The sequence below is a fragment of the Oryzias latipes genome, chromosome 2 (assembly GCF_053564925.1).
Source record: "Oryzias latipes strain Hd-rR chromosome 2, Olatipes_Hd-rR_3.1".
Taxonomy (NCBI): Eukaryota; Metazoa; Chordata; class Actinopteri; order Beloniformes; family Adrianichthyidae; genus Oryzias; species Oryzias latipes.
Genome location: NC_136238.1, coordinates 31,747,105 through 31,758,521, shown reverse-complemented (window position 1 = coordinate 31,758,521; position 11,417 = coordinate 31,747,105). Strand labels below are relative to the sequence as shown.

General features: G+C 41.0%; 2 protein-coding genes across 3 annotated transcripts in view; both read right to left on the bottom strand.

Moving 5' to 3' along the window:
- Nucleotides 1-11,417, bottom strand: part of LOC144986665 (NACHT, LRR and PYD domains-containing protein 12-like) — a 515,000-nt gene that overhangs the window by 256,747 nt on the left and 246,836 nt on the right. The window lies entirely within an intron of this gene.
- The window catches only part of LOC144987451 (uncharacterized), a 16,072-nt gene extending 4,655 nt beyond the window's left edge, over nt 1-11,417 (bottom strand). For both annotated transcript variants that reach the window (XM_078936890.1, XM_078936881.1), the window contains exons 1-2: nt 10,953-11,417; nt 9,754-10,140 (exon numbers count right to left, since the gene is read on the bottom strand). In XM_078936890.1, coding sequence (XP_078793016.1) covers nt 9,754-10,140; nt 10,953-11,124 — 559 coding nt within the window. In that variant the 5' untranslated portion in view covers nt 11,125-11,417. The remainder of the gene's footprint in view (nt 1-9,753; nt 10,141-10,952) is intronic.

The window sequence follows — 11,417 nt, the reverse complement described above, 5'->3', positions numbered from 1 at the left end:
GCTATAAAGAAAAAATATTATGAAAAAAATAAGATTAGCCACAAGATATTAGGAAAAAAAATTCACAGCAAGAATGGTAATTCTGTCTATTTAGAATGACTGAGTAACAGCTGCCTATTTATCTATAGAGGTCTATTGGAGTTTGGCGACAGGAGCTATTTGGAACGGGAAGTAGCTGCTGTCGTACATTACACAAGTAATGTATGTTGTTTAAAATGTTAACGTTTTATTGAAAAGAAGTGGCAGCATTTATATAGGTGGGTAGTAACAGCACTGAGTGAATGGACCCCTCATGACCCCATAGGGGGGAAAAAGTCATTGTGAGAAGAAATTATCATTTTTTCCCAACTCTAAAATACAAACAGAAGACAGATCAAGTGCTTCTTTTTGTCAACATTTCTTTACATTGCTCAGAAAAGTGTTCCTACTGGTTTCATGTGTTAAATCAGAGACTCGAGACTTTATGTTTGCTTCTTTTTTTTTTTTCTTGATTGGTGGAGATAAAAAAAAAAAAAGTTGTTGGTATAAACGTAGAGGTTGGAAGTCTCACGAGTCGACTGACGACACGGGCGCACCCTACAAAGGTAAGCAGAAACCTGTCAATCAAATTCTGCATTGGGCGTAGCCAAATCAAGTGTCTGATGTCCATAAAGTGAAAGCTCAGTAAAGTGTAGACTTGAGCATCTGGGAAAATTAGAGTGTTTTGTAGAGAAAGAAGTTGAAGTATACAGTGAAGTTAAAAAATAAAGGTAAAGTTCAAATTTTATGGAATAAAAGAAACTAGTGACTAATTGTCCTAGAGGTGGTGGCTCCACAGTTCTCTGATGGGGGGCTGGTTTACTGGGTTCGTATCCTGGCGAGTTGAGGACCCCCAAATTCCGAATTGGCAAGTCTCAAGAAACAATATAACAAAGTTGAGAGGCTTAGAGAAAAAAAGAAATAAATAAATTGCATGATACCGTACGGTTGAGCGCTTTAGGTTAACCATGGTGTTGTAAATCACACTTTTATTTCAAACTCAGATGTGGTCCATAGAAAAAAGATACAAATACAGTATACATAATAAAAAGTAAAAATATATAAATTAAAAGGAGTATAATTGCTGTATCCAGTGTTTCCTCAGGGCAGAAGTGTAGCGGCATGAGCTTCTTTTGGGATCAGTCACAGACATGATAATTGAGTTCTTAGATTTGTCCAGGCGTTCCATAAGGCCGTATGTAAGCTTACGCAGTAAAGCTTCACAGGTGGGGATGTGAGCATCCACAAACAGCTGACTGGCTCTGTACCACCTGGGCACCTGTAGCAGAAGCCTAAAAGCATCATTATAGGCCACAAAGAGTTTGTGGAATGTCCCACGTCCATAGTTCCACCAAAGAGGGGCCGTATACAGAGGAGTGCAGTAAGCTCTGAACAGCGAACACTTCACTTGAAGAGAACATGCACTGAATTTTCTCATCAGCATATTTGCCTGAGCATAGAGTTTACAGTACTGTCTCTGAATGTCTCTATCATCCCTCCAATAATCAGTAATGAAATGTCCAAGATATTTGATAGATGAGGTTTGTTCCAGAGTCGTTCCACAAAGCTTAAAAACAGGAAAGTTTACATTTCTGTTGTCTTTGGTCCTTACAATCATTACTTTGCTTTTAGAGGGATGGTATTTTATATCAAAGTCTCGGCCATAGACAGAACAAACTTTTAAAAGTGTTTGTAACCCAGCACTGTAGGAGCTAAAAATGACAAGGTCATCAGCATACATGAGATGATTAAAGGTTTGACATCCAACAATACATCCAGTTTTGCACAGATTCAGATCAGTGGATATATCATGAATATACACATTGAATAGAAATGGAGAGAGGATCCCCCCCCCCCCCTGTTGAACACCATTGCTTACATAAAAAGGCTCTGATAAGACATTGCCCCATTTGACTACCATTGTTTGATTAGCATACCAGAAAGCCAGGAATCGTACAAGATATTTCGGCATTCCTCGATTAATTAGCTTCTGAAATAGCTTGAGGTGGTTGAGCCTGTCAAAGGCCTTAGTCAGGGCTCCAGACTAACTTTTTTCACTAGGAGCACTGTGGCCCCCCAACTGAAAATTTTAGGGGCACAACCAGAAAATTAAGGGGCGCATACTGTAAATCAACATGCTAACCAGATCTACTAATTTCCACTGTATTACTAATAAATACTTTAATAAGAGATGCAGAAATTACAATGTGCCGTTTCAAATTCAGTGTCACATTTTAATCTGCACTTTTGAAAATGCAACAACAAGGTAAACTGACATAAGAAGGTAAATTGTAAAAGAACGGGCGATGTTCACTGGAGATCAGAACAATCGATACAGATACCAGAGAGAGGCTTAAAAACTGATGGAAATTTGTATTGGTGACACCAAATAAGTGCAGCCAAGACGCACAATAAGTGTGTTTGAGATCACCCAGGTGGACGCAACGCTGCACAGATCACCTGGTGTGTGACATATATTTTTGCTCCAACATCACCTGTCAATCATCACAAAAATATCACGACAAAGGGGTGGGAGCAAGGCGGCAACCTACCGAACGCAGCTGGAAATTTAGTACTGAACTGACTGAAAGCTGCCCTACAGACTACAAAACAATGCATTATGGGACATGTGTCCTGATGGGTTTTTGTAGTTTAGTGATTAATTAAAATAATTTAAAATACCAATTAATTAAAAAAGGCTACATCCATTGCAAAAAATTCCAATAAATACAAAATATATAATAACACAGATCATACTAAGGGGGAGAGGAATATTAAAACTAAATCGAACTGAATTGAACTCCAACTTCCTGTTCTCCTTCACTGTGATTGGTTGCTTTGTCAGCTCCGCACACGACAAAGAAAAGGTGTCATTCATACAAACTGGCAGGAGGCATTAAAATTAAACTTTCATTTCAAGGTGGGGGCCACAAATAGCCCACGGGCCACGAGTTTGAGACCCCTGCTGTACACTCTGGCACTGGTACACTAGCCGCAGGTCGGAAGAACGAATCAATAGTTAGCTTGCTCATAGCTCAGACGCACATACCAGGTTGTGATGGTATTTGTCTCCGTTTCCTTCCCACAGATGTTTACGCGCGCTCGATTATCTCTAGGCCCCTCCCCCTACACGCATTTTAGCCACTCACGCAAGTGTGTGCTCTCGTCTCATGAGTATGTGTGCGAGTTTGTGTGTGCATGCGTGTGCGCTGGCGTCTCATTGCTCATTTCATTGATCATTGACGTGCCCCTTCCACATTTAATGTATAAAAAATACGGAGGGTGGGGGAGGCAAATTTACTGGTAGCACATGTGCGACTGGATGTAAAATTCAGTCGCACACTCTCAAATTTTGGTCGCAGTCTGGAGCCCTGGCCTTAGTGGCATCAATAAAACACAAAAATACAGATGTATTCAGATGCAGGTATTTCCCAACTATTTCCTGTAACGCGTAGATACACTTATCAGTGAAAAGGCTTTTTTTAAAACCAAATTGATTCTCACTTGTTAAAAGATGCACTTCGAGTCTAGTCAATAAAACATATTCTAAAATTTTTGAAATGTTGCTGGAAAAGGGCAATCGGTCGGTAATTCAACAGACTATTTAAACTGGCAGTCTCGTCTTTGATGACGGGAATCAATACATCTGAGAGAATTGAATCAGGCAAGACTCCATGGGTCAAAAAGTCAGTGAAACACATGGCCAACGGGGGATGTAATATAAAACTTGAATATTTTAAATGCTCGACTGTGATGTCATCTAGGCCCCATGCTTTGCCGCCTTTTATCTTTGAAATTGCATCTTGAATCTCACTTGCACAAATAACCATTGTGTCGGTAAAATCAACATCGTCAATAGAAACTGCATGATTTTTACCGAATTAAGCAGGTCAGAATAATGCTTACGCCATAAATCAGCAATGTTATCAGCACCACATACACCTTCAATGTTGGATGGCAATGAAGTTTTACGATTATTCATAGCATTAACCTCCTTCCAAAATTTATGGTAATCATTATTTTGTAGACCTCTGGCCAGAGAGTCTGCTCTCATCATGTTTTCTTGCCTTTTGATAATGCGAAGTGAATATTTGAATCTAGCAGTAGTCACTTTCTTGCTCTCACTTTGTCGAGGTTTCCCAGCTTCATGCAAGAGTCTGAAAGCATCCCTGGCTGCAGCATGATGTTCAGCTACAAAGTCATTCCAGCCTGGCTTGACAGTCCAGCTTTTATGACTCCTGCTTCGTAGGCAAAGACTACTATCTTTTACAGCTTTGACTATATTTTCATAGAGTTTACATAATTCCGTACAATGGTTAGTATTTTTGCAGTTTGGATCACAGCATGCCAGTGCATCCCTGGGCAATTTTACAGCCTGCAGCTGAGCATCGGTGGTTGCTGTGTATTTATTGATGTCCTCATTTGTAACTTTGGACCAATCAAGTTTATCTGTAAGATCGTTATTTTCTTTCGTCACAAGATATATTTGCCACATTTAAGGAGAAGACTACTGGTATGTGATCTGAGGTAGCCAAATTATACAGGATTTCTATGTTTCTCAGAGAAGCATGAGCATCTGCAGTACAGATACAGTGGTCCAGCCATGAGGTGGAATGCCAGGCATCACTGATATAAGTAAAGCTTGTATCTGGGAGTAGTATTTTACTTGATAGGGTGAGATTATTTTCTTCACAGTAAGAAGTTAAATGATTACCAAATATTGATGAGTCATCTGAGAGATCAGCATTAAAATCTCCCATAACAAACACACAAGTGGAGCTGCTATCCTCAATATATGCTTTTATGAATGCTAATTTGTGCAAGAATTCGTCCTCCAATAGATAAAACTAATATGGCATGTAAACATTTAGAATTGTAAATTTCTTTTCATCAATGTTAATTTCCAAGCCAACAGCCCAATCAACATTAAGTCTCACAACATTAACAGCAGCATCATACTTAACATTCCAGAGGATAGCCACGCCCCCAGGAATTCTACCTCGAACGGTTCTGGTACTCAGATCAGTGGTGGATTCAACAGCACCATGAAAATCCACATGTAATGAGTTCGGATTGTCCAAGTCCTGTTTGGCAAGCCAAGTTTCTTGCAAACATAATACATCACACTCATTCAAAAGCTTATTAACGACATAGCGACTGGATTTATCAGCAACACTGTGTCCAGTACGCAAGCTACGCGTATCATATGATACAATCCGCATGATGTTTTGTTGTCATGTAAGATGACACAAGAGGTTTAGGCGCTGGTTTCACCGCTATCCCCCACAGGAACTGAGGCCTTATTCACACTCCGAGTGATTTCTGGGGCCAGAGAACCTCTGGCTGCAGAAGTTTGTTCTTTCTGGCGGGGTTCATAGTAGCGCCTCACATAAACACCATCCGGCCAGAGCTCAGGCACATACATGTCTCCTACAGCATTACATTCAGCAGTTATGTGAAAGGAGCTGAATCTTCTGTGAACAGTCTCAACTTTCCTGCATTTAACTTCCTGTCCCATCTTGCCTTCCGGGTACTTGCTAAGTGTAACAGCGTCCAAACTGGGGACAAATTTGGTTGCAAAAACACCATCTTCGTCTTCACTGCGTGAATACTAGAAAAAGTGGCAGTTCCAATAATGCCGGGAGTTTTGCGCGAACGACCAGCTGCACGATTCACTTGCGGCTTTGAAACTGAAGCAGGTTTTACATCCATTCCTTTCTGCCGGCGTCCTTCCCGCACAACAACACTCCACAGTGGCGTCGGAGCTTGTCCTGCAGGCTGTTTGGCCTTACTGCATGCTGGTTCCTCTGCGTTTGTTGAGTGGTTCAGCGTTGCCGCGCTGCTGCTCCATCACAGTGATCCGGTTGTCCATCGATGCCGTTACAGCATGAAGATTTTCACAAGCAGTAGTTTGAGACTCCAGAGTGAGTTTCATGCAGCGCATATCGTTGTTTATTTGCTCCATCCGTGACAGTAGCGCTGAGACATCAACATGGTTGAATGAAACAGGTGGCAGCTCATCCAAATAGTGCGAGACAAACCTTAGAATATTATCCCCACAGTCATTTAGCACTTTCAAACAAATCTTTACGTTGTTAATATCCTTTTGCGTGCCTTTGTGAGAGAGATATTAGGGCAGATCTGAAATTGTTTGTTACAAGCAAAACAAATTCGTCATGACTCAGCGTTCTCATTTTCACAGCAACAAAGTTTAAGAGTTCGTCTTCCACAAATATCATAACATCGCTGGTTTTAATGATCTCCGGTTTAATGCGGGAGATACCTGAAAAACGTCGTTCCTCTTCTGCCGCCATGCTCCACTTAAATAAACACGTATAGGCTAGTATAGGCTCTGCGGTGTTGGATGTTCTGCTATGTGGTTCTAGTGTGAATGAAGTGCACGGCTGTGCACGTGAGTGTGGAAGTCTGTGCTGTAAAGCAGCAGCTCTGCTGGAAACCTGACGGTGTCACACAAGCAGGAGTCTGTTGGAGTAGGAGCACAGAGCTCTGGATTAGGATCTAGTATTAATAAACACATGAAAATTATAGTTTAATAATATCCAATATTTACATTTAGGATCTAGTATTAATAAACACATTGCAGTTGAATAATGGATCCTATACTATATTGGCATTTTAAGCTTGTGGTGGTGTTTATGTTTATAAAGTAAATAATATTGAGGGAGAATTTGACAGTGAAACTCATGATGATGGTTGGGGTCCAGATGGACCAGAGAGGAGTGTGGGGGGGGCAGTTTTTAGAAGGATTAAATGGTTGTCTCTGCTGGAGGTGTGGTGGCAAAGTGCAAAACAAGGGGGGAGGACATGAAGGTTAATACTAGTTACACACTAACAGACTCATTTCATTAAAAGGGTTTATTTTGTTTAAGGGTTATACCTAAGTGTTGTGTTGTGTATTTTGTGCTTTTCTGTAGAAGTTTTGATTGTGTTGAAAGTTATGGACTGTATAATTCTTTGCTTTCTCTCCATTTTAACAAACCATTTGTTCCTGACTGTGTACCTCGCCTTTGCTCGCGCTCCTACACCTGGCTGTGGATCCTGCCTCTGGTTCGTCTCTGTTCTGTTCCTGACCGAGTACCTCGTCTCTGCTCCTGCTCCTACACCTGGCTGTGGTTCCTGTCTCCGGCTCGACTCGCGCCTTTGACTGTCTCCCCAACCACGGCTGGCTGAAGCTCGTCTGCTGGACATTGTATATGTAGTTGTAGATTCAGATAAGTTAATTCTTCTCTAAGAGTTCTGGTAAATTGCCTGCCTGTCCTGGGGGAGGATCCCTCCTTCATGTGGGCACCCCTGAGGTTTCTTCATTTTTTTAGGAGTTTTTCCTTACCGCGAAGGGGGGTTTAAGGGCAGGGATGCCAGTATAGCTTAGTCAGTTTGTTAGTTCATTTTAGTATTTTCCTATTGAACTCTTTGTATTCATGATCCTTTTGAGTTCATGTTTTACTTCGAAGCCCATCGAGACGACTGTTGTTGTGATTTGGGCTATACAAATAAAATTGAATTGAATTGAATTGAATTTGTAGTTGTGTGTGTGAATTGAGTTTGTGTAGTTGGAGTTGTGTTGGTGACATGGCTAAAGGTAGATAAAGAGCAGCAGGGGCTCTGGGGACAGCAGGAGGTCAGAGGTCATTGGGGAACCAGCGTATGCAGAAGCAAATGAAACACAGCAAGGAGGATCTGATGACGTCTGACAGGACAGAGCAGTGAAGAAAGACAACGTCTTCCCTCTGGGGGGGTCAGAACAAACAGGAAGATGAGATGAACTTAGGACAGGGAGGTGGGACAAAGCAGGTTGGTCTGGGAACTGCTTATCCAACAGGATGATGGACGTACAGCACACACATACATACTAAATATAAAAAATAAAAAAACTATTTTGGATGAATGGAAGGTTGCAGTATAAGTGGCTCCTAAATCTGTAATTAAACAACAGGTGATGTCATTTCTGTAGATGGATGTTTGTAAGGAAACTTTTTCTGGAATCACACTGCATAGAAATGCTAATAGTTCACACCCAGCTTCTCCAGACACACAAATAGTTTTGATAAGACTCAAAAAGAAAAAGATTTTGAGGTTTGGACAGACAATGCTTACATTCGTTCTGTCCACTGACGGTGCTGTAGATAAATTCTAATCAGTGATACTGTTTGGACCCACATCCTAGAGATTCAGCCTCTCCTCACAGCTGCAGGTCTGCAGCCTTGAGTTTCCCAGGGAGACGCAGTCAGAGCGCTTTGTTTGGAATTAGCTGCAAATGGTGTAGAGGAGTGTCTGTGCATGCTGGTGTCATTCAATAAAAACAGAGGATACGGTGTCTGCACAGTGTTAACTAAACAACTAATGTTTGTTCAGACTAGGAGTTGGTATGATAATATGATTCAAACTAACAAACTCACACTAACATACCCAAACTATAACAAATGCACCTGAAAGTGAGAAACAATTGTGGATTAAACCTTTAATGTCAAAAGGAAGACTAAATTGGAAGAAGTCAATAAACAGATAATTGAGTTACAGCTGGCAGAGGCTAGGCAGAAAGCCAATAAATAAATAGGACATCAATAAAATGAGGAGCAGTTTGATGAAGATGAAGCTGCACTGGAGGAAGAATCAGTCCAGAAAAGATGGAGAACAATTCTGACACTAAGCAGTTTTTCACTGATGTGTTCAGGTTTGAATCTTTTCTGTCTGCAGATCCATCAGCAGGACCAGCAGGCCTTTATAATATATATTTATAATTATTTAATTATTAATAATTAAAAACCTTTTATATATGATTGACAGAAAAACAGAAATAAAAAGTATTTTGTTAAACAGTGAAGTGGAACTTTGTGGTTCTTGTTGGGTTTTGGTCTGGAAGAAACTGGATCAAATGGTTCTTTTAGTGTTAAAGGTTCCAGACTCTTGATCTCCACTGAAGCTCTGAATATGAAATGTCATTCCAAAGACAAACCATCAACAAAATGATCCTGATGCTGCTGAGGTTCTTATGGAAGTGAAGCAAATCTCAGCAGAGATGCAGTTTTTCTAAACTGAAATCACTGACATTAAACAGCCTGAACATTCATGGAGCTGAACTGGACACAGAAAAACCTCCCTGTTGTGTTTCCACCCACCAATGAGGAGCAGTTTGATGAAGATGAAGCTGCACTGGAGGAAGAATCAGTCCAGAGAAAGATGGAGAACAATTCTGACACTAAGCAGTTTTTCACTGATGTGTTCAGGTTTGAATCTTTTCTGTCTGCAGATCCATGAGCAGGACCCTGTCTTTGGGTTTTAGCTTGAAATGTAGTTTTGGAAATAGAATCTGTCTGAATGTCTGGAATTGGAGACATGGAGACATCAAAGAGGTTTAGATGGGATTTTGGGTTTGACTGAGAAATCTGCTGAAAAGAACTGAACTACAAACTTAGAACCACAGACGACAAAACAGATTGTACTTTTTTATCTGCTAACAATTTTCTCTTTGATCTATTAAGGTTTCCTGTTTTTCGTTAGCTGGAGGGACTAACTAAGATCATGTGATTTGAAGAATGTTGTCGGCTGCACTGACCAACAATGTCTTCTGTCTTTTCAACAGGAAGGGACAGAAGAGACTCTTCCAGGACACGCTGTTGATGGACTGCATGTTTGGAGAGCTTGAAGCTCAAGATAGAACCGTTGTTGAAGTGAACATACCGATAGTGTGGAGATGAAGATCAGAGTCACACTGACCTGCTGACATGTGAGAGCTGTCCACACTTTGGACATGACTTCTGTCCCTCCTCTTCCTCTGATCTCTGTTCTGTGGGTCTGTCTCTTCATCTGTAGTTGATGTTGATTCTTCATGTTGGTTTCCTTCTTCATCCTGACCATCAGTTACATTAAAGCTCTGCTGATTGTTTAGATCTGCTTCACTGTTCTCATCTTCCTCATAAGTAGGAATCTCCATCAAGGTATCAGTCTCCTGCTTCAGATCAAGCTGATCTTCATCCTGATTGATGCAGAGTTCCCCTGGTTCCTCTTGAATCTGTGGAGGTTCTGGTTCCTCCTGTTCCACTTTGAAATTCCTCTGCTGGTTGCAGAGATCGTCCTCTTCAGTCATCCAATGCTGGGGGAGGACTGCAAGGAAAAACAAACACAACAAGGAGCGTTTTATATGTTTCCAGGACATTTGGGTTGTTTCAAGCATCAATAAACTCTGTGATCATTGGAGAAAATGTCTGAGGAGTCTGGAGAACCAGAAGAGCCTCATTGAAATTAATATATACACAGAGGTGGTTATTAAACCAAAACCAAACTAAACCAAAAGAGACTAATGGAAATGAATATGAATATATATATATATATATATATATATATATATATATATATATATATATATATATATATATATATATATATATATATATATATATATATATATTATAGGAGCCATAAATGTGATTGTAGTTCACCTTACTGCCAGTAAGGAGATTCTGTATGTAAGGGAAGACGTCACAGTGTTTGTTAGGTGTTTTGGCCCGGAAGGGCAAAGGGTTTTGACCGCAGTACCGCACGAGCGCATGAACGCAGGCTGGTCAATGTCACACGCAAGTATGTATGCAAAATGACAGCAAATAAATGTCAATGCGTCGACATACAAAATGGGAGTGGACATTTTATGACTGGAGCAAACAGATGCAGTCAACCTCACCCTGGGTCAAAACAATCTCAGTAGCTGAGTTGTAGGCTTAGCTCCTTCATATATTTATATGCAGAAGTGGGTAGTAACGCGTTACAATTACTTAAGTAACTTTTTGGTGAATTGTACTTATGAGAGTAAGACAAGGCAATTTCATTTGCATAACACAAAGTATTACACAAAGTAAAACAGAAAACTAAGAGCATGAAGCTCAAAGGGCTTCTCTGTTTCTCTGATGAAGGTCACATACCTATGTGGTGTAGCTGCAGCTGTGGTTTCCAGATGACATCCAGCAGTCTGCGCTGACGACAGAGCTCCTCCTCGTACTGGACGATGGTTCCTTCACAGAGTCTGCAGATTTCTTCAGCAGCAGCAGCTAGTCGCTCGCTGATCAACTCTCTCAGAGACTTAAGGGAAGACATGGTTCCTGCTCCGATCTTCGGCTCCAACTCCCACAAACACCGCCGTCCTCTTCACTGCAGCTCCGATCGATCATCTGCTAGTCTCACAATCACAGCAATCCACGTTGTCTTTCCGTTCAACACTTCTTCACTCATTTACGACACTTTGGAAAATGCTGAGAGTTCCCACACGAACCACGTATCGTCCTTTCTGTCCAAAAACCTCACAAACGTCCCAACAAAACACCACGGTCCTCTCAACACAAGCTAACGCTGCTAGCCTGCTAACAAGCTAACGCTGCTAACGCCTGGTG